Below are 24,247 nucleotides of genomic sequence, written 5' to 3'. Positions count from 1 at the left end.
CCAGGGGTTCTCTGTGATGATGTGGGCAGCCTCTGCAAATAATTAGACAGTCTACAACTTTGCAGATTTGTTTCGGATTATACTGGTAACAATCACACACATTCTCTGCTTTTTTCAGGACAAAGTAGAAGTTGAAGTAGTTCAACTTAAGGCTGTTCGAATACATGCACCTATAACCAGAATGAAAACTGGCACTCAGGTGAGGCCTCTTTACCATTTTATTTAAATGTTTACTTTTGAGAGCAATGTGCTTTTTATTTTCTCTGTACAACTGTACAAGAACAGGTTTTCTTCAAGGAGAAATCATTGCTGGACAGTAAATAAATCATGACATGGTGTAATATGTCATGTGTGATATGTCATGTAATATGTCATGTAATATGTCATGTAATATGTCATGTAATATGTCATGTGATATGTCATGTGTAATATGTCATGTGATATGTCATGTAATATGTCAAGGTGATGCAATATTTTGAACAAATATTCTTTAGATCTCATTTTATTGGTTATTGGGGTGGTTGGGAACGAACTAGCTAGTTACCCGTGAGGCTTCCCAAGTAGAAAGTACTGAAAATAGTTTAATTACCAACACTACACGAGATTGGCTTTCGAGACTTCACACCCAAATTATTAATTACAAAGATGAGTTAATTAGATAATCAATTATAAGGAACATGTACTCTTATTCTCCTTTCAAATTCGTATTTCACTTATGCAGAATCATCATATATACAGTTGTGTGAAAAAGAAAGTACACCCTCTTTGAATTCTACGGTTTTACATATCAGGACATAATAACAATCATCTGTTCCTTAGCAGGTCTTAAAATTAGGTAAATACAACCTCAGATGAACAACACATGACATATTACACTGTGTCATGATTTATTTAACAAAAATAAAGCCAAAATGGAGAAGCCATGTGTGAAAAACTAAGTATACCTTATGATTGAATAGCTTGTAGAACTATCTTTAGCAGCAATAACTTGAAGTAATCGTTTTCTGTATGACTTTATCAGTCTCTCACATCGTTGTGGAGGAACTTTGGCCCACTCTTCTTTACAACGTTGCTTCAGTTCATTGAGGTTTGTGGGCATTTGTTTATGAACAGCTCTCTTAAGGTCCAGCCACAGCATTTCAATCAGGTTGAGGTCTGGACTTTGATTGGGCCATTGCAACACCTTGATTCTTTTCTTTTTCAGCCATTCTGTTGTAGATTTGCTTGTGTGATTGGGATCATTGTCCTGTGGCATGACCCAATTTCGGCCAAGTTTTAGCTGTCGCACAGATGGCCTCACATTTGACTCTAGAATATTTTGGTATGGAGAGGAGTTCATGGTCGACTCAATGACTGCAAGGTTCCCAGGTCCTGTGGCTGCAAAACAAGCCCAAATCATCACCCCTCCACCACCGTGCTTGACAGTTGGTATGAGGTGTTTGTGCTGATATGCTGTGTTTGGTTTTCGCCAAACGTGGTGCTGTGCATTATGGCCAAACATCTCCACTTTGGTCTCGTCTGTCCAAAGGACATTGTTCCGAAAGTCTTGTGGTTTGTTCAGATGCAACTTTGAAAACCTAAGCCGTGCTGCCATGTTCTTTTTAGAGAGAAGAGGCTTTCTCCTGGCAACCCTTTCAAACAAACCATACTTGTTCAGTCTTTTTCTAATTGTACGGTCATGAACTTTAACATTTAACATGTTAACTGAGGCCTGTAGAGTCTGAGATGTAACACCTGTTTTTTTTTTTCAATTTCTCTGAGCATTGCACGGTCTGACCTTGGGGTGAATTTGCTGGGACGTCCACAACTGGGAAGATTGGCAACTGTCTTGAATGTTTTCCACTTTTGAATAATCTTTCTCACTGTAGAATGATGGACTTTAAATTGCTTGGAAATGGCCTTATAACCCTTCCAAGATTGATGGGCAGCAACAATTGCTTCTCTAAGATCATTGCTGATGTCTTTCCTCCTTGGCATTGTGTTAACACACACCTGAATGCTCCAGATCAGCAAACTGCTAAAACTTTGGCTTTTATAGAGGTGGTCACACTTGCTGATGATCAATTAATCAAGGGCATTTGATTAGCAGCACCTGTCTGCTACTTAGCATCTTAATTCCTATGGAAGCAGTAAGGGTGTACTTAGTTTTTCACACACAGCTTCTCCATGTTGGCTTTATTTGTGTTAAATAAATCATGCCACGGTGTAATATGTCATGTGTACACACACACACACACACACACACACACGGTGTAATATGTCATGTGTTGTTGTTCATCTGAGGTTGTATTTAAATATAATATATATATTTATATTTTAAGGTTATGGTGGGTAAAAAAAGTGGGGGGAAAAAACCTCCACAGTAAAGCATATAGCAAATAGAAATATTACTGTATGCTCATTTGCATGTTACTGGCTTTGCATCTCATTCCAGGCTATGTTTAAAAGCTGTGTTTAAAGCAGAAGGCATTGGTTTAAGGGTTGTTCATGTAATGTGAGCTTGAGACAAAAGGTGGCACTGTGTGCTCATTTGCATGTCATTTCCCAGAATCCCTTGCTGCAGTTGAAGCGCTGTATGCTGGGTGACAATGGGGAAAGACAGGGTTGCAGACCTGTCCAAGACATGCAAATGAGCATACAGTAACATTTCTGTGTGTGTGTGTGTGTGTGTGTTATTTATATATATATATATATATATATATATATATATATATATATATATATATATAATATTAATGCCTGTTTATTACCACTTCTTTTCCCTACAGATGCCAGTTTATGTAATGGGTATCACTAGTAACCAAACCCCATTTTCGTTTGGCAATGCTATACCAGGACTAACATTCCAGTGGTCTGTTATAAAAAGGGATTTTATAGATCTAAGAAGCCGACATGATGAGGTAAGCGTTATATTTCTGCTATGATATTTGTAGCATTTAATAAAATTAAGTTTTTTTTTTTTTTTTGAAGATGTAATGAAACTAGAATATACCAATTGTTTGCAAAGATGTTAATTGTTATTTAATTCAACTATGCGTCTACAAGTGTCCTACACACCACAGTGGGAAAGGTATCATTTCTGCATGTGCATTGTGAATACAAATGTACATTGTAGGAACTACACTGTACATTTTTGGTTTATTGTCCACACCATTATATTGGCTGCCTGTAAAATGGTGAATTTTATTTCAAGATTGGCTTGTTGACATTCCAAGCCCTACATGCCCCAGGTCCCAGCTATCTGAGAGGGCTTCTAGCTTCCTACACTCCCATTCACTCACTTCCATCTGCAGATGAAGGACTCCTAACAGTTCCCAGAATCTCCGTAGCTTCCTTTGGGGCCCGAGCTTTTAGCCACGCTGCTTCCACTCTTTGGACCAGTCTGCCTCGTACAGTCCGAGACGCCCCCTCTCTGTGAATCTATAAAAACAGGCTCTACACCTACCTGTTTACCCAGGCATTGAATTAATGACCCGCAGCCTGTCCAGCATTTAATAGCTACAGCACCGTCCCATCCTGTATTGTATCTTTCCTTGTGTTTGGTCTCTTTTATAACCTTAAATGTTTTCTTTTTCTCTTTTTGTAACTGAAGCGCTTTGAGTCCCATTGGGAGAAAAGCGCTATATAAATGTCGTCGTCGTTGTTGTTGTTAATAACAGCTTTTCCCCAAGTTCAAGTGGGGTTTAGGTGCACAGACAATTACTCAGCAATGAGGTATGACTTCCTTGGAATCTACTGGAGCACATTTATTAGTAACCTACTGTGACATAGTCTGTTTCCACTCGGTTGTGGTAGTTGTCTTGAGTCAATACAATTAGATGATACATTGAGTCATCTCTTACATAAAATATGGGTAAGTCCCTGCAAGATCATAACTACTAATACAACCGTGTACTTCACCTATACTTGGGAAAGCATGAGACAAGATTTCTGTGATTAGATGAGGATGGGAAAGAGATACAGCTCACATCGGTAATAAGAATTAGCACCATTTATTTTCTATTGGTATGGCTGCACTAGCGCCCACCACCTCCCAAGAACATTGTTCCGGCATGTGTTTTAAATGTAATCTCATCTGCGTTTGAGCTCTGAGCCATATATTCCTCTCTAGATAGATGGTCGCAAAACCTTGAAGCCAGTTCCCTAATGTTCTAGCCAATCGTTTTCCCACTCTGCCATGAGGCTGCCTCTCCTTGCGTGGGCTGGGGATAAGCCTGCCCACCTGCTCCATGCCCCGGTCTCCCGCTTCTCCTACAAGCAGGCTTTCCCACTCTGCCATGAGGCTGCCTCTCCTTGCGTGGGCTGGGGATAAGCCTGCCCACCTGCTCCATGCCCCGCTCTCCCGCTTCTCCTACAAGCAGGCTTTCCCACTCTGCCATGAGGCTGCCTCTCCTTGCGTGGGCTGATCCTTCCTCCTCCTGTCGCTCGTTTCTGGACTTTCCCGCCGTCTGGCGATCATCTGGCGGCTCTCCCTCACGTTCTGGTCCTGGAACCGACATGTCGTTGGCCCGCGGCCTTTACCTCCGGTGCTCCTTCTCCACGTCGTTCCTCTAATAGGTGTCGTCGTCTTGCCTACACTGAACATAGGAAGAGAAGTTTCCCTGAATAGTAATTTCCCAAAATGGTTGCTCTAACGGTTCCTTACTGACCTAATTGTCATTTTAGTTCCGCTACATATCTAATTTAACCAGTTGGATTCCTTGGAGAATTTCTCATGTATCCTTAACCAATCATCACATCTCTGTCATGATGCCTACAGTATGTACCTAATGGGAATAGGTATCTTCTTTATAGGTAGACAATAAAATTCTCCTTTACTAGTACACGGTTGTACAGTATCTCAGAAGAGGCTCATATTTTTCACAGGCTTATATTACTCTTTAAATAAGACCGTGCCTTACACGTTGGGTAATGTTAAACAAATACACATCAGTTTTTCCTAAATACATAAGATTTAGATAAATAATATAAAACGTTGTTGTCCTTATTTAGTTCCAATATTGTTAACTATATATTATACCAAAAATAATGTGCATGTATATGATATGCTTTTAAACAATCAAACCAAAAGCTCATTGTCTGATGCCTTATAGCGGGTTTCTAAGCTGCGTGAGCACTACGCACCTAGTTAGCTTTTGCAGTAATTGACCGCTATACCCCCCATGCTGTCTGCAGGCACGGAGGTGACGTTTGGGGCTTGATTTAAGTGTATGGTCCCCCACCCTGAGCTCAGCACACTATGCTGCCTGGGATCGGTCACACAGTTTATTAGCAGTGGTCTGAGTATCGAATAAGATTTATTCATTAGGGATTTGCAGAACAAATATTTGCAAGCAGTCGGTGCACAATGTAAAAAAGATTGAGAGCTGCTAGCTTTGGATATTAAAGTTAACAATTGCTTTTATAATGCTAAAATATTACAGGATATATATATAGTAGTGTCATGTAAAGGGGGGGGGGCGCAATATTTTTTTTGGGGGGGGGGGGGGCAGTTGCAGAGGTTCCGCACTCTCCCCCCAGACATTTAAATGAAATGCCGGGGGACTGCGCAAGGCCTCTGAAACCTCTACTTACCGGGATTCAGCCGGATCCAGCACGCGTTACCATGGGAACGCAGTGTCAAATGACGGAGCGGGGTCATGTGTCAAATGCCGCCGCGGGTCACGTGACTTTACATGACCCCACAGCGTCATTTGACGCCGTGCGAGGTAAGAAGGGGGGGGGCGCACCAAGGAGGAGAGCAGGCACGGGGGTGGGGGCAGCAAATAACGTTCTCGCGCCCCTGATGTAAAGTATGAACTTCAGCATTAGCGCATTAATTCTGCCACAGATCAAAATGTTTATATCTCGCAAAACAATGATTATAGTTCTAGTACAAATATATCTTCCACTATGGCATTTTACAGTTTTGATTTGTGAATAATTACCAGACTGGTTTAACACTGTGTGACAACTCTAGAAACAAGAATCCTGTACTGTAAACTTGTTAACTCGGTGCCTTTAAATGACATTATGACATCAAATTGCAAGACTATAGGTTGAACTTGATGGACGTATGTCTTTTTTTCAACCTCATCTACTATGTAACTATGGAATTCCAAGACTGTTACATTCGATATTCAAAATACAAAGTGTTCCAGTATGCGAATTGCAAATTTCTTGTGATTCTGTCTGAAATGAATTTCCATTTTCAGTTAGAAGGAATGCAATTCTCACGAGCCATTTTTTGTATGATTATTTTCCTTTTTTGGTTTGGTTGTAGAGAAGTGTTTCCTTTGCTTTGCAGGCCTCAGTGGGACTTCCCATGGAATATAACTTTGCTATGAATGTTTATGCGAAAATGAAAGGCAAAACTGGGCTAAAAGTTACAGTGAAAGCATCTGATCCAACAGCTAAACAGTTTCACAATACTGCGCATGAACTGTCTGATGAAATACAAATACAGGTAAAGTGCTGCAGTCATTCATTACAAAGATAATACATTTGCAAAAGTGTATTTTTTTGTAGACAACAAATGTAACCATATCAAATGCTGACTGCCATACATAGCACAATCATTTTATTTTAAGCAGAACTTCTAATTCAGGCCATACAAATTCCACAAAAGCAAGGAATATCTATGCTCGGATCTGTTTATTTTATGGGTTCTGCCAGGACATGGATCTCAGCCAAGACCACATCTTTGTGGGGATGAACCCTGAACTAACCACACTCCAGATAGGAATAGATAGAAAAATGTCCAAAGTCACTAAATAGATATTCTGGTGATTTTGTTAGGGGGAACTGCAGGGTATAAGGTTTTATGACAAAAACGGCCTATGTACAAATTTAATGAATGAATGCGAGTCGTCCGATTCCCATTCGTCCAGCGTACAATTCATGTTTCCATGCAAGGTCCAAGGCTACTGGTCTGGTAGCGAGGCAGGCAGAATGCAAGGTCCAAGGCTACTGGTCTGGTAGCCAGGCAGGCAGAATGCAAGGTCCAAGGCTACTGGTCTGGTAGCCAGGCAGGCAGAATGCAAGGTCCAAGGCTACTGGTCTGGTAGCCAGGCAGGCAGAGTGCAAGGTCCAAGGCTACTGGTCTGGTAGCCAGTCAGGCAGAATGCAAGGTCCAAGGCTACTGGTCTGGTAGCCAGGCAGGCAGAGTGCAAGGTCCAAGGCTACTGGTCTGGTAGCCAGGCAGGCAGAATGCAAGGTCCAAGGCTACTGGTCTGGTAGCCAGGCAGGCAGAGTGCAAGGAGTACAAGTCTCTTCTGATTTAGAGATCGTGGGTATTTTTGCATAATCCATGTAATGTGTTATAACCACTAACTCGGCGGTCGTGGTTTTAATAAAGCCAAAAGATTGCAAACGGACTAATTCCTAACCATATAGCTCCCTCACTTTAGTTATTAATCTGCAATCTAAGATTTGATGCATTAGTATAACTATACCCCACCTTTATAATATATTTGAGCTAAATTTTCACGGCCGAGTGGTTAAGGTGATGGACTAGAAATCCATTGGGGTTCAAACCCTGCTGACTACGTTCACCTTTGATCCGGGGAGTAATCGGCCAATTCTTGGAGCCGGAAAGGAATGTATTTTTCCCCCTATAAGATATCATTGGATGATATGTCACTGGGGTTTTTGTTTGCCTTCCTCTGGGTCACAATACTGTAAGTACGGATATAGGATAAAGTATCTGTCGTCTAAATTTAGCATAGGTTGAACTTGATGAACGCATGTATTTTTTTTTTTACCTGATCTACTATGTAAATATGTAACTATTTCATGGACTTTCCAAACGGCACATGTACATTGCAAATGTAATTATTATTTCATATTTCAGGTATTTGAGAGACTTCATTTACTAAATCCAGGAGTAGAAGCTGAGCAGATTTTAATGGCACCGAATTCCTTTTTAAGACTTCAAACTAACAGGTAGTGTAAGTTGTTTAAATGCAGGTATTTCTGAAGCCTCAAACAGATGATGTTTTGTTTCACACTAAGACTTACTGTATATTGTGTTTCACAGGAACTGTAATCCTCTAATACTGCAGGAACGCCACACAATGTACACAATGTACACAATGTACACAAGGGTGAATAGCGAGGAGCAATATTGTTAAACTTATACTGAGGCAGATTGCATTAGCAGAACAATTCTTCATCGGTAGTGCTTAAAGCGTTAATACTGTACATTATTACTTTTTTATTTGTGTATTGTGCCTGTCGTGTACTCTGCATGAATACATCTGAAAGACCAATCCCCCGACCTAACCACGGTCTGGGAATCGGGGGTCCCGCGGCCGTACTGCGCTCCGATGAACCCGCCAGTCCTGAGATACTTGCTAGTTAAAGTACCAGCATTAATTCCTGGGATTTAAATCTCGTGCATCATGCAGGCAAATAGGAAGCAGCTTCCTCTTGGCTTGCTTGACAGATTTGAAACCTCCATTTTGTTTCCCCAGGTGGGGGTTGGGGGGCACTGAAACACTGGTACCTTCACTGGTAAGTATCTTGAAACCGGGAGGGTTTTTCTACCGTTTCTGATTCTGTCATTGGTTTGGAAAATGAGAGCAATAAATCCCAGAGAAATGTGCGTGATTGTGACGCGCACATTGAGTGCGTGATTGTGACGCGCACATTGAGTGTGAATACTCACTACCTCCTTATTTTGTAGAATGTGCTTCTTTTTCTTCTATAGGTATTTGTATGCGTTGGGTTTTCACACAGATATGTGATTGACTATTTTCAGGGACAGAGCGGCTACACTAAGTTATCGGATACTGAATGGCCCAAATAAAGCCACTGTTGTGCAGGTCAATGAGAAAGCGCTGCTCACCTCCGGCTCTCTCACTGGCATATCAACCATGGAAATCAATTCTCAGGAGCCTTTCGGGATCAACCAAACCATTATTGTCTCTGTTAAGGTATTCTCATTGTGTGTGTGTGTGTGTGTGTGTTGTGTGTTGTGTGTTGTGTGTTGTGTGTTGTGTGTGTGTTGTGTGTTGTGTGTTGTGTGTTGTGTGTTGTGTGTTGTGTGTTGTGTGTTGTGTGTGTGGTGTGTGTGTGTGTGTGTGTGTGTGTGTGTGTGTGTGTGTGTGTGTGTGTGTGTGTGTTAGTCATCCTGCTGTAGCAGACATCAAGAGACATGTGGAAAGTACTGTGTAACATTAAAAGTTATTCTCTAAGTTTTATACTGTATATGATGATTATATTTGAGAGATTTTTAAAGTTTCTAATGGCCAGACGTATGGGGCAGCTCTGTTTGATTAAGTAGATAATCAATCACACCCAGATACCTTCTAGTGTTCATTTTAGGGTATAGCCCAGTTTAATCGTCAAATGTCAAATACCTGCACTATTTTTGCAGTGTATAATGGCTCCATGCTGACATAATAGATGTATGAAATGGCATTCGTTTTCAAGGTTTTTGTAGAAAAGCCGCACACTGGGAACATTATAAACTGACAACATTGGAGTTTTCATGATTTATTTTCCAATTAAGAATTCAGTAGAATCACAGTGCAGTGGGTTTATTAAAAACCCATAACACATCTAGATAAAATATGGGTCAAATACAAAGTATAAACCTTAATAAGGAGATTTATGGCAGCTTAAAAGCATGTGGAGGTGGAAGAGCTAAAGTCTCATCGGGATGATGGTTCAGATACTGAAGGTTCAGGTGGAGGTACTGCTGGCCATTAGTAGTTTATATTTGAAGGTTAGTGGATTCCTTTCCTTTGAAACCGAAATGTATGGCAGTAACCTAGAGAGGAATGTCAGTCTGAACTATATTCATCCCCAATCCACATATACAATGTATGGTAAGTTATTTTATTCTTTTCTTTTACTGACCTGCAGATCTGTTGCCACATTACAGAGCCGCATTGACAAAATAACCAGCAGTTTTCTTGGACCTAAATCACCTAATTTGCTATGCAGCAAAATACTGTGCATTAAATCTGATCTTTTTAAGTAACTTTAACACACAGTGTTCTTTACCATATGAACATAAACATTGTTCAACAAACACATTTGCTGGCTGAGAACGGTGTCAATGCAATCTGTAAATGCAAATAACATTTACCGTAGACCACTGATTAAAAAATATATATTAAAGTAGATTAATATAAGCATTTGACAACTGACTAATACAATGGTTTTAAAATAGCTTTTGGTAAGCATACTACTGTAAAACGAGGACTGCCTGTAATTAAGTATAAATACATTCCACATGGCAGCATATATTCTTAGCTACACTTCTGGATAATGTGTCATTTTTATGTGTTATACAGGTTTCTCCAATTTCTTATATGCGAATTGTAACCAGTCCTGTCCTTCGCACAGAAAATAATCATTTGCTGACCGCTATCCCACTCGGGGTGACTTTGACCTTCTCAGTCCAGTTTCATGACAACACGGGTGACATTTTTCATTCACAGAATTCCGTTCTAAACTTCGCAACTAACAGGTACAGTATGTGTATTTTCTTTCATTGGAGCCCGTGAGGGTGGCAAAAAAACAAGAATGAGACCTTTATAGATACTAACTTTCAGTATTGCACGAATTTGCCCAGCATTTACGGTATCATGTTTTACTGAATAAATCCCTGGAAAATTTTTGGAAACTAATGTACAACATTTATAAACCCTTTTCACACAGGTCTAACAAGTTTCTCACTTAAGTTTTATTTTATTTGCTTGCATTTTGGTTTGCGTTCATAAATGCGCAATCTTAATACAAGTTTATTTAAAAAAAGTAAGCTTTATTCCTGGTGACAGTTATATAAAACGTGATGTGTAGACTGTAAGCTCCTCGGGACAGTGACTCCTCTTCCGAAATGTTACTTTTATGTCTAAAGCACTTATTCTCATGATCTGTTATTTATATTATCTGTTATTTATTTGATTACCACATGTATTACTACTGTGAAGCGCTATGTACACTAATGGCGCTATATAAATAAAGACATACAATACAATACAATGTGTCCAAAACAGTACTTCTGAACAGTTCACCCACCAATACCATTCCTACATCGACAGTCACTATAAACATTAACTTAACCATAGCTCCAATACTCTAAGTCCGATGCCTAGGAGTCATCTGCAATTCCTCCCTCTCCTTCATCCCACACGTATCCCTCAACAAATCATGCTGCTTCCACCTCCGCAATATTGCCAGAATCCACTGCTTGCTCACCCCAGCATCCATAAAAATCCGAATCCCTTCCTTCATAATATCCCGCAGTGACTGCTGTAATATCCTTCAAGCTGGTCTTACTATTTCCATCTCTTCCCCCTCCAGGCTGGTCTTACTATTTCCACCTCTTCCCCCTCCAGGCTGGTCTTACTATTTCCATCTCTTCCCCCTCCAAGCTGGTCTTACTATTTCCATCTCTTCCCCCTCCAGGCTGGTCTTACTATTTCCACCTCTTCCCCCTCCAGGCTGGTCTTACTATTTCCATCTCTTCACCCTCCAGTCTATTCTAGATGCTGCTGCCAGACTCGTTTTCGCTCACACACAGCTCCTGTTCTGCTTCCCCGTATGCAAGTCCCTACACTGGTAACCCATCCAGAATCAAACTGAAGCTCCCAGCCATCACATACAGAGCTCTCCACAATGCGACCCCTCTATACATCTCAGTACTCACCTACCAAATACTCCTCCACATGTCCTCTTCGCTTTGCCAATGATATCCTCCTCTCTTCCCACTCCCAAAACTTCTCCTGAGCTGCTCCACACCGATGGATTCCCTACCCCACAACAGCAGACTCTCCCCAACCCTTCATATATTTAAAAATGACCTGTAAACTCACCTCTTCAAGGAAGCTTTTGCATAATCCAATGTGCGTTTGAAACCTATCTCCGCTTCAATTTGCAAAGCCAGTATAACCACTTCACACGGATGAGACACACAATGTTGAAAAGTTGTCTGTACGTGGGTTACTGGCTCTGCACTTAACCCAGGCTGTGCTGAAAAGCTGTGTGATGTGGAAGGCATAAGCTTATATGGGTCCATGTCAATATGGATTTGAAGCAAAAGGTGACACTGTGCTCATTTGCATGTCATTTCCCAGAATCCCTTGCTGAAGTGGAAGCAGTGTATGCTAGGAAAAACGGTGAATAGCAGAGTTGCAGACCTGCCTGAGACATGCAAATTTTTGCATCATCCATTTGAAATTCTCCATTTCTAGCTCCTGCTTGTACCCTAATACTGATCATCTGCTTTAAAACTGAGCATCCCACCGTCTTCCTAGCACAGGACTCCCAAAACACATCCACCTTCTTCTACCCTTTACCTTCTGTTTCCACCCTCCCCTATAGATTGTAAGCTCTTTGGAGCAGGCCCCTTCTTACTTAGTTTATTAGGGCATTTTAATGTTGATATTTTATTGGCATTGTCTTCCAACTCCATTGTACTGCGCTGTGGAACATGTTGGTGCATTATAACTAATAATTAACCCGGGCAAGCCAATTATAAACTCTCTCTCTCTGTCTCTCTATCTCTCTCTCTCTCTCTCTCTCTCTCTGTCTCTCTCTCTCTCTCTCTCTCTCTCTCTCTCTCTCTCTCTCTCTCTATCTCTCCAAAATAAGAGAAAAGAAATCCCAACAGGCGCACAATGACAATTTATTAAACACACAAAAAAATAGCTTAAAAAAACAGGACCCCTAAAGAACCTCCAACGGACACCGATACGCTGATTAGAATAAAGTGTCACACGCTGAGCAGAACAAAGTGTCACACGCTGAGCAGAACAAAGTGTCACGCTGAGCAGAACAAAGTGTCACACGCTGAGCAGAACAAAGTGTGTCACACGTTGAGCAGAACAAAGTGTGTCACACGCTGAGCAGAACAAAGTGTCACACGCTGAGCAGAACAAAGTGTCACACGCTGAGCAGAACAAAGTGTCACACGCTGAGCAGAACAAAGTGTGTCACACGCTGAGCAGAACAAAGTGTCACACGCTGAGCAGAACAAAGTGTCACACGCTGAGCAGAACAAAGTGTCACACGCTGAGCAGAACAAAGTGTCACACGCTGAGCAGACTAAAGTGTCACACGCTGAGCAGAACAAAGTGTGTCACACGCTGAGCAGAACAAAGTGTGTCACACGCTGAGCAGAACAAAGTGTGTCACACGCTGAGCAGAACAAAGTGTCACACGCTGAGCAGAACAAAGTGTCACACGCTGAGCAGAACAAAGTGCCACACGCTGAGCAGAACAAAGTGTCACACGCTGAGCAGAACAGTGTCACACGCTGAGCAGAACAAAGTGCCACACACAGAGCAGAACAAAGTGTCACACGCTGAGCAGAACAAAGTGTGTCACACGCTGAGCAGAACAAAGTGTGTCGCACGCTGAGCAGAACAAAGTGCCACACGCAGAGCAGAACAAAGTGTCACACGCTGAGCAGAACAAAGTGCCACACGCAGAGCAGAACAAAGTGTCACACGCTGAGCAGAACAAAGTGCCACACGCTGAGCAGAACAAAGTGTCACACGCTGAGCAGAACAAAGTGTCACACGCTGAGCAGAACAAAGTGTCACACGCTGAGCAGAACAAAGTGCCGCACGCTGAGCAGAACAAAGTGTCGCACGCTGAGCAGAACAAAGTGTCACACGCTGAGCAGAACAAAGTGTGTCACACGCTGAGCAGAACAAAGTGCCGCACGCTGAGCAGAACAAAGTGCCACACGCTGAGCAGAACAAAGTGTCACACGCTGAGCAGAACAAAGCAGAACAAAGTGTGTCACACGCTGAGCAGAACAAAGTGTGTCACACGCTGAGCAGAACAAAGTGTCACACGCTGAGCAGAACAAAGTGCCACACGCTGAGCAGAACAAAGCAGAACAAAGTGTGTCACACGCTGAGCAGAACAAAGTGTGTCACACGCTGAGCAGAACAAAGTGCCACACGCTGAGCAGAACAAAGTGTGTCACACGCTGAGCAGAACAAAGTGTGTCACACGCTGAGCAGAACAAAGTGTCACACGCTGAGCAGAACAAAGTGCCACACGCTGAGCAGAACAAAGCAGAACAAAGTGTGTCACACGCTGAGCAGAACAAAGTGCCACACGCTGAGCAGAACAAAGCAGAACAAAGTGTGTCACACGCTGAGCAGAACAAAGTGCCACACGCTGAGCAGAACAAAGTGTCGCACGCTGAGCAGAACAAAGTGTCACACGCTGAGCAGAACAAAGTGTCACACGCTGAGCAGAACAAAGTGCCACACGCTGAGCAGAACAAAGCAGAACAAAGTGTGTCACACGCTGAGCAGAACAAAGTGCCACACGCTGAGCAGAACAAAGCAGAACAAAGTGTGTCACACGCTGAGCAGAACAAAGTGTGTCACACGCTGAGCAGAACAAAGTGTCGCACGCTGAGCAGAACAAAGTGTCGCACGCTGAGCAGAACAAAGTGCCACACGCTGAGCAGAACAAAGCAGAACAAAGTGTGTCACACGCTGAGCAGAACAAAGTGTGTCACACGCTGAGCAGAACAAAGTGTCGCACGCTGAGCAGAACAAAGTGTCGCACGCTGAGCAGAACAAAGTGCCACACGCTGAGCAGAACAAAGTGTCGCACGCTGAGCAGAACAAAGTGTGTCACACGCTGAGCAGAACAAAGTGTGTCACACGCTGAGCAGAACAAAGTGTCGCACGCTGAGCAGAACAAAGTGTCGCACGCTGAGCAGAACAAAGTGTCGCACGCTGAACAGAACAAAGTGTCGCACGCTGAGCAGAACAAAGTGTCGCACGCTGAGCAGAACAAAGTGTCGCACGCTGAGCAGAACAAAGTGTCGCACGCTGAGCAGAACAAAGTGTCGCACGCTGAGCAGAACAAAGTGTCGCACGCTGAGCAGAACAAAGTGTCGCACGCTGAGCAGAACAAAGTGTCGCACGCTGAGCAGAACAAAGTGTCGCACGCTGAGCAGAACAAAGTGTCGCACGCTGAGCAGAACAAAGTGTCGCACGCTGAGCAGAACAAAGTGTCGCACGCTGAGCAGAACAAAGTGTCGCACGCTGAGCAGAACAAAGTGTCGCACGCTGAGCAGAACAAAGTGTCGCACGCTGAGCAGAACAAAGTGCCGCACGCAGAGCAGAACAAAGTGTCACACGCTGAGCAGAACAAAGTGCCACACGCTGAGCAGAACAAAGTGTGTCACACGCTGAGCAGAACAAAGTGTGTCACACGCTGAGCAGAACAAAGTGTCACACGCTGAGCAGAACAAAGTGCCACACGCTGAGCAGAACAAAGCAGAACAAAGTGTGTCACACGCTGAGCAGAACAAAGTGCCACACGCTGAGCAGAACAAAGTGCCACACGCTGATCAGAACAAAGTGCCACACGCTGAGCAGAACAAAGTGTGTCACACGCTGAGCAGAACAAAGTGTCACACGCTGAGCAGAACAAAGTGCCACACGCTGAGCAGAACAAAGTGTGTCACACGCTGAGCAGAACAAAGTGCCACACGCTGAGCAGAACAAAGTGTCACACGCTGAGCAGAACAAAGCAGAACAAAGTGTGTCACACGCTGAGCAGAACAAAGTGTCACACGCTGAGCAGAACAAAGTGCCACACGCTGAGCAGAACAAAGCAGAACAAAGTGTGTCACACGCTGAGCAGAACAAAGTGCCACACGCTGAGCAGAACAAAGTGCCACACGCTGATCAGAACAAAGTGCCACACGCTGAGCAGAACAAAGTGTGTCACACGCTGAGCAGAACAAAGTGTCACACGCTGAGCAGAACAAAGTGCCACACGCTGAGCAGAACAAAGCAGAACAAAGTGTGTCACACGCTGAGCAGAACAAAGTGCCACACGCTGAGCAGAACAAAGTGTCGCACGCTGAGCAGAACAAAGTGTCACACGCTGAGCAGAACAAAGTGTCACACGCTGAGCAGAACAAAGTGTGTCACACGCTGAGGAGAACAAAGTGCCGCACGCTGAGCAGAACAAAGTGTGCCACACGCTGAGCAGAACAAAGTGTCACACGCTGAGCAGAACAAAGTGCCACACGCTGAGCAGAACAAAGCAGAACAAAGTGTGTCACACGCTGAGCAGAACAAAGTGCCACACGCTGAGCAGAACAAAGCAGAACAAAGTGTGTCACGCGCTGAGCAGAACAAAGTGTGTCACACGCTGAGCAGAACAAAGTGTCGCACGCTGAGCAGAACAAAGTGTCGCACGCTGAGCAGAACAGTGTCGCACGCTGAGCAGAACAAAGTGTCGCACGCTGAGCAGAACAAAGTGTGTCACACGCTGAGCAGAACAAAGTGTCGCACGCTGAGCAGAACAAAGTGTCGCACGCTGAGCAGAACAAAGTGTCGCACGCTGAACAGAACAAAGTGTCGCACGCTGAGCAGAACAAAGTGTCGCACGCTGAGCAGAACAAAGTGTCGCACGCTGAGCAGAACAAAGTGTCGCACGCTGAGCAGAACAAAGTGTCGCACGCTGAGCAGAACAAAGTGTCGCACGCTGAGCAGAACAAAGTGTCGCACGCTGAGCAGAACAAAGTGTCGCACGCTGAGCAGAACAAAGTGTCGCACGCTGAGCAGAACAAAGTGTGTCACACGCTGAGCAGAACAAAGTGTGTCACACGCTGAGCAGAACAAAGTGTCGCACGCTGAGCAGAACAAAGTGTCGCACGCTGAGCAGAACAAAGTGCCACACGCTGAGCAGAACAAAGCAGAACAAAGTGTGTCACACGCTGAGCAGAACAAAGTGTGTCACACGCTGAGCAGAACAAAGTGTCGCACGCTGAGCAGAACAAAGTGTCGCACGCTGAGCAGAACAAAGTGTCGCACGCTGAGCAGAACAAAGTGTGTCACACGCAGAGCAGAACAAAGTGTCGCACGCTGAGCAGAACAAAGTGTCGCACGCTGAGCAGAACAAAGTGTCGCACGCTGAGCAGAACAAAGTGCCGCACGCTGAGCAGAACAAAGTGCCGCACGCTGAGCAGAACAAAGTGCCGCACGCAGAGCAGAACAAAGTGTCACACGCTGAGCAGAACAAAGTGCCACACGCTGAGCAGAACAAAGCAGAACAAAGTGTGTCACACGCTGAGCAGAACAAAGTGTGTCACACGCTGAGCAGAACAAAGTGTCACACGCTGAGCAGAACAAAGTGCCACACGCTGAGCAGAACAAAGCAGAACAAAGTGTGTCACACGCTGAGCAGAACAAAGTGCCACACGCTGAGCAGAACAAAGTGCCACACGCTGAGCAGAACAAAGTGTGTCACACGCTGAGCAGAACAAAGTGTGTCACACGCTGAGCAGAACAAAGTGTCACACGCTGAGCAGAACAAAGTGCCACACGCTGAGCAGAACAAAGTGTGTCACACGCTGAGCAGAACAAAGCAGAACAAAGTGTGTCACACGCTGAGCAGAACAAAGTGCCACACGCTGAGCAGAACAAAGTGTCACACGCTGAGCAGAACAAAGTGTGTCACACGCTGAGGAGAACAAAGTGCCGCACGCTGAGCAGAACAAAGTGTGCCACACGCTGAGCAGAACAAAGTGTCACACGCTGAGCAGAACAAAGTGCCACACGCTGAGCAGAACAAAGCAGAACAAAGTGTGTCACACGCTGAGCAGAACAAAGTGCCACACGCTGAGCAGAACAAAGCAGAACAAAGTGTGTCACACGCTGAGCAGAACAAAGTGTCACACGCTGAGCAGAACAAAGTGTTGCACGCTGAGCAGAACAAAGTGTCGCACGCTGAGCAGAACAAAGTGCCGCACGCTGAGCAGAACAAAGTGCCGCACGCTGAGCAGAACAAAGTGCCGCACGCTGAGCAGAACAAAGTGCCGCACGCAGAGCAGAACAAAGTGCCGCACGCTGAGCAGAACAAAGTGCCGCACGCAGAGCAGAACAAAGTGCCGCACGCTGAGCAGAACAAAGTGCCGCACGCTGAGCAGAACAAAGTGTCGCACGCTGAGCAGAACAAAGTGTCGCACGCTGAGCAGAACAAAGTGTCGCACGCTGAGCAGAACAAAGTGCCGCACGCTGAGCAGAACAAAGTGTCGCACGCTGAGCAGAACAAAGTGTCGCACGCTGAGCAGAACAAAGTGTCACACGCTGAGCAGAACAAAGTGTCACACGCTGAGCAGAACAGTGTCACACGCTGAGCAGAACAAAGTGTCACTCGCTGAGCAGAACAGTGTCACACGCTGAGCAGAACAAAGTGTCACACGCAGAAATGTTGGAAAGTGTGTCACACGCTGAGCAGAACAAAGTGTGTCACACGCTGAGCAGAACAAAGTGTTGCACGCTGAGCAGAACAAAGTGTCGCACGCTGAGCAGAACAAAGTGCCGCACGCTGAGCAGAACAAAGTGCCGCACGCTGAGCAGAACAAAGTGCCGCACGCTGAGCAGAACAAAGTGCCGCACGCAGAGCAGAACAAAGTGTCGCACGCTGAGCAGAACAAAGTGTCGCACGCTGAGCAGAACAAAGTGTCGCACGCTGAGCAGAACAAAGTGTCGCACGCTGAGCAGAACAAAGTGTCGCACGCTGAGCAGAACAAAGTGTCGCACGCTGAGCAGAACAAAGTGTCGCACGCTGAGCAGAACATAGTGCCGCACGCTGAGCAGAACAAAGTGTCGCACGCTGAGCAGAACAAAGTGTCGCACGCTGAGCAGAACAAAGTGTCGCACGCTGAGCAGAACAAAGTGTCACACGCTGAGCAGAACAAAGTGTCACACGCTGAGCAGAACAGTGTCACACGCTGAGCAGAACAAAGTGTCACACGCTGAGCAGAACAGTGTCACACGCTGAGCAGAACAAAGTGTCACACGCAGAAATGTTGGAAACACAGACGTCAGAGAAAAAATATTCCCTGTATAATCAGGACTGGCCGGTCACACAAAGTGCTATACTATAACAACCTTTATTTAGCGATCTGCGCTGTGGATTGCATTTCTCTCCTATATTGAGGTACATTTCTCCTGAATTACCCACACAAGCAAGACTTCGCCACCGTTTTGGAGTGGCGCTTTTACTTCCACTACAATGTGAGTAGGCTCTTCACACGAGCCAAGACTCTTATGACCCAGAATCTTCATAAGACACCGGCACTTAGATATTGTCCTCTCTTTCGCTGATTCTCTCCCGTGCTCCCCCTGGGTTGTGGAGAAAATGTAAAACCGTAAAGGCATACTGCAACTAAATACAGTAATGTTGGTGGTCACATGGTGTCACTGCAACATTTAAATACATACTGTATATCGTGATACCATAAACTCCTCTGATATATTTAAATAAAAATTCATAATATAAGTTTAGTTCTATTTGGATCTTCGCCTTGTGGTGTGGCTGCCCTGCATATTCATATATAGGTTATCACAGAATGAAACGTTGTACTGTATTCCAAGGAAGCATGTTAATTACTTTATAAGCAGAGTTATTGTAATTGTATTTCTGATTGAAGATTACATCATTAGAACAACTTAAGAACATTGTAGAAAAGATGCACTACCTCACTACTGAAAATTGGTAATTGAGAATAAAAATCCACCTTGGTTATAAAGATGGAACGAGATTCTGTCAGTTCATGTGGTCAGTGTTCAATTAACTTTATGTATTGGTAAATATGGCCTTTTCCAGCCAATTCCAGGGAATGGACGGGAACGTGTCTTATGGAGTAATGTTGCTCAGTAAATATGACCCTCTGTGGCACATGCACTTGAAAGCTGGCATAGTGTCTTCCAGCACTGCCATTAATTCTCTGTGCTTGTAGGGTGCACAGCCCTTTAAAAGGTGGTTACAGGGGATGGTTACAGGGAATAGATGGGGATGCTGCTACCTGTCCATACTGTGTCTATATTATTATGTTTTGTGTCTTGTTTTTATCCAGGGATGATTTTGTACAGGTTGGGAAAGGCGCTACGAACAACACGTTTATAGTGCGCACGGTTAATATCGGATTCACAATATTTAGTGTCTGGGATTGTGAGAACCCCGGAATCTCTGATTATGTGCCGCTGCCGGTACAGTACAGCATCTTCCCCCACCTGAAGGAGGAAGCTGGAGTTGGCGATGTTATCTGTTTCTCATGTGTTCTTACTAACCAAGAAGGTAAGAAACAACCTTTACATTGTACTCGCTGCATTTGAACATCTGCATTACAACACAATACTCCAAAGCAAATAATGATCAGCAGAAAAGGATAGAACAAGCTTGAAATCTGCAAGATTTCTTTCTACATTGTCACCATAATCGCCATGCTGGAATATATCAGGAAAATGTGAATTCCATCCCACGTTCCGTACTTGTGCGCAGATACTGGTAATATGCTTGCACGCTAATCTCTGAGCGCACAATGTAGTTGCAGTGTGTTACTATCACAATCAGCATATTTGTGTAAATAGGCAGTAGGCAAACTGTGATGGTACTAGAGGACTGGCATTAGCTTTTATTTACAAAATCTGTGTTACACTTTCTCTTTAGTTGAAAATGTTTCATTTAAATTGTCCTCTTTATATTTTTGGAGTAGAAATATTGAATAATCCTTTCTAAAGTGAAGTCCACAATGCTTTGCCCCATTACTTAATGAGTTTCCTTGAAACAGAACCACTGCTGCTTTCAAGGCACTTCGACCAGTGCACTAAACGAGCACTAAACATCTGGTGAAAGTGAATTTTAACTTCTTAAGAAGAACAAATCTGTGCCACTTTCTGAATAAAGCATTTCTCCAACACACAGCTAAGCCACCCCATTAATATGTACAGATGTAGCAGGACGTAATGTCTACGGTGCCGCGCCCGCTCGCCGCACCGAAGCATTGACGCTGCGGGTGGGGGGAGGGGGGGGAGTACTATTCAGAAGCAGGTACCACCCCCATTTCCATATATTCCTACTGTCTCTGTACATCTCCCAACACATCATTTATATTGTAATGTCTTATTTACGGTCTATATGATCTAAGCCAGGGGTGGCCAGTTCCAGTCCTCATGGGCCACAACAGGTCAGGTTTTCAGAATATCCCTGCTTCAGCACAGGTGCAGTCTTTGAGCCACCTGCGCTGAACCAGGGATCTTAAAAACCTGACCTGTTGGTGGCCCTTGAGGGCTGGAGTTGGCTGCCCCAGGTCTTTTACCAGATTTATATTTTAGGGATCATTCAACAGGCAAAACAAGGCAGTGAAATAAAATGGGGTTTGTTTGGATAAAACCTCGGAAATACAACAAAATACAGAACTATACACACTGTCTGGGGTATGAGATCCAGCCTGTCCTAGGTGCAGGGCGCCTGCTTCCAAGGGCTTACCCTGATCGGAACCTGGTTCCGGACTTCCTGGGCCGAGATTCAGCAGAAAATCCTGACCGGGACCTAGTCCCGATAATCCTGGAACTGTTTCCGGCAGGAACTCCTGACCGCGACTGCTACGTTCTCAGATGAGAACTTGGTCCTCGGGTCTGACTTAGCCTCTGGCAGGCAGACTTTCCTCGCTTCAAAACGAAGCCGGTTGCTCTGCTATTTGGGACAGAGCAACTTTGAAAAGCCGCCCTCACTTCATCGACTCAAGCCACAAAATCGTCTGGTTCTCTGACTGGGGCTTCTCCTTAAATAGCTCAGCGGAGGGTATGTCCAGCATGGAGGATGGAGGAGCGAGTATCCAGAGCGTGGGAATTCCTCCCCGCCAGCCAATAAAAACAGGGGCTCGTCTCTGGGCTGTCGTCAGAGGAGAAGGCCGGCCAAGCCGGCCCGAAAAGCCGGGTGAGCGGGAAATATGATTTAGCCAATGGGAGAAGCGCCTACGAGCTGTATCTCCCCCGGCTAACTCATTGTCACCCGCTGTGCAGGCTCCACCAAGTCTGGCAGATACAAATGGTGTCCCCACAGGGGGCCTTTTATTCTCCGGACTTGGCAATACGCCCTTCCTCACCCACCAAACCGTCTTCTCACCTCTGGACAGTCTCTCTTTGAACTACGGACTCTATATAGGCATGCCGGCCGGTGTCTATGCTGATGCCCGGGCTGACTGTATAGAGCCTTATTGTAAATGTCTAAAACATTATAACATACACTTTAATAAAGTACAGGTAGTCCTCGTTATCCAACGTTTCACGTTACAACGAATGGCATATCCAACGCTTTACAATGCCACCCTAAGGGCCGTTTTTCGACGTCGGAATGTGTTATCCAACGCTCACCGCCACTGATTAACATGGGACTCACTTTACAACGGTTTCACTATCCAACGCTACTTCCAGAACGGATTCCGTTGGATAACCGAGGACTGCCTGCCTGTATACACATTGGAGAACCTTATATGGATATTTGGGCTCGAAATCCAGGAGTCTGGAGAACAGTGGGTTGCCCCGGTGTAATTCACCCCACGTACTGGCAAATCATGCATGCTCACCAGGGGGGGAGGGGGGGAGGATTGAAGAGCTACAGGTAACTCCTGCAAACAAATTATTGCAATTCTACCCAAATATCCCCCATAAAACTGACACACAAGAAATCTCACAGTTCCAGGGCCAAGGAAACATGAAAACAGAAAAAAGCAGGGTCACTTTATTTCCCACATGTATTATCCCTGGTTCCTGGCTTATGGTGCTTATCTACCTACCAGGGACCCCATGGTTCCAGGGGTAAAAAGGGGGCGTAACCTTTATTATGTAGCCTGGTTACCCCCTCCTGTCACACGCAGTGTGCACAGTTGTTGCAACATAAATATTGTGTTGCCCACACCACGTTGTAGCATCTTTTAGTCCCAGTTTAAGGCGGAAATTTAGTGTTTCTCTGTATAGGGTTTATTTACAGGGATAAATAATACACTAACAAGCCCACCGTCCCTTGAAGTCAAAACAAAATCATAAAATAAACTCCTTCGCCTCTTAGGAGGCTAACTACACATTCAGCTTCAACCCTTACTACCTGGTTGGACAGCTAAGCTGGTTACTTCCCCAAACAGGTATTATTATATATTATAGCCCAAGGTTTGGAGCAGATGTCCCCGCTTCAGCATGGTCTCGTGTCCTTCCTTCCTAGGGGAGCCCGGCCCCATGAGAGCTCAGAGAATCTCTCCTCTGTAAGTCCAATGTTAAGGATAGGACATCCCTGCTTCAGCACGGTCTCGCGTCCTTCCTTCCTCTTCCTGGGATTAAGACCCAGGCAGTCCCAGCAGACTCTGCGACCACCGTCCAGCGGTCCTAGGGGGCTGTGCCAGCTTCAACAGCTGGGGAGAACTCTTCTCTGTTCCCCTTCTCTGGTAACAGCAGTGAATCTCTCAATGGCAGCTCTCTGTGTCTTCCTTAAAACACTTCCTTGTTCAATCAGCAGTTCAGCTTGCTCAATTAGTTAGCAGCTACTGCTGGCTTCTATAGGGAGATTAACTCCCTGTGTGTTGGAAAGTCCCATAGCTGCCCTATTCCAGCACCTAGAGGACAGTGATGGTATCACAATATATACACAAAACATAACACTATACCAAAATATAAATTTTGCATTTTTTGTTCTCATTACAACTGCACTGCATCTTTGTGTTCTGCATATACCATATACAAATAATTGCTTTGGGGTTGGATACATTAGGAATTAAAGGTTCTGCTCTCAGTTGCATGTACTGTATGTGAAACGATTTGTTTTCGTAAACTTTTGATTCAGATTATTGAATTTGTTGTTTTTGTGGTTTAAAATGTACTTTGCATAGATTATTTATTTTCTTTTGCAATCTTCATTAAACAATTGCTTAACAAGAAATAAAAGTACATTTACATTTGATTAGAATCGGGTTTACTTCAACTACAGTAAGTAACAAAGCTTCATTTTTTTAAAGGTTTGCCAGGATTTTGGAGCTCCTCCTCCAGCGCTATTCTTCAAATTGATCAAAAAACAGGTGTTGCTTTGGCAAAGGATATTGGATTTGTCATCGTTTATTATGAAATTCCTGGACTCTTGAAGACATACAGCGAGGTACGGTACCAATGTCTGACCATACTAAAGCCCTGATATGGCATTAACGTCTTCACTGGGCGTCGCCATGGCTGGCACTATGGGCGGCATGTTGGTTGCCCTTGTAACATCCATTGAACATCCTTTTTTGCTAGTTTTGTAGGGGAAGGTCGTGTTCACTCGATGTGAACAAGTGAAGGTCTCTCCTCTTTCATGCATGTCACTATGAAGACTGTAGCAACATGATCACTACTCAAGTGATCACATGGTCATGCCATGGCCCTTCCAGCCCTAGGGTTAAAGCTACAACTTGTCCTTATGTTTTAATTATATTCTGAACAATGGTGTCCTGAAC

At 44.5% G+C, this 24,247-nt stretch overlaps 1 protein-coding gene across 2 annotated transcripts in view; it reads left to right on the top strand.

Moving 5' to 3' along the window:
- The window catches only part of NUP210 (nucleoporin 210), a 110,703-nt gene that overhangs the window by 66,322 nt on the left and 20,134 nt on the right, over nt 1–24,247 (top strand). For both annotated transcript variants that reach the window (XM_075574989.1, XM_075574988.1), the window contains exons 26-33: nt 119–199; nt 2,769–2,900; nt 6,287–6,445; nt 7,832–7,923; nt 8,741–8,915; nt 10,284–10,459; nt 19,847–20,067; nt 23,777–23,913. In XM_075574989.1, the coding sequence (XP_075431104.1) occupies nt 119–199; nt 2,769–2,900; nt 6,287–6,445; nt 7,832–7,923; nt 8,741–8,915; nt 10,284–10,459; nt 19,847–20,067; nt 23,777–23,913 (1,173 nt within the window). The remainder of the gene's footprint in view (nt 1–118; nt 200–2,768; nt 2,901–6,286; nt 6,446–7,831; nt 7,924–8,740; nt 8,916–10,283; nt 10,460–19,846; nt 20,068–23,776; nt 23,914–24,247) is intronic.

The sequence above is a fragment of the Ascaphus truei genome, chromosome 17 (assembly GCF_040206685.1).
Source record: "Ascaphus truei isolate aAscTru1 chromosome 17, aAscTru1.hap1, whole genome shotgun sequence".
Classification (NCBI taxonomy): Eukaryota; Metazoa; Chordata; class Amphibia; order Anura; family Ascaphidae; genus Ascaphus; species Ascaphus truei.
Note: the sequence above shows the minus strand (reverse complement) of the source record. Positions and strands in the feature narration are given on the sequence as shown.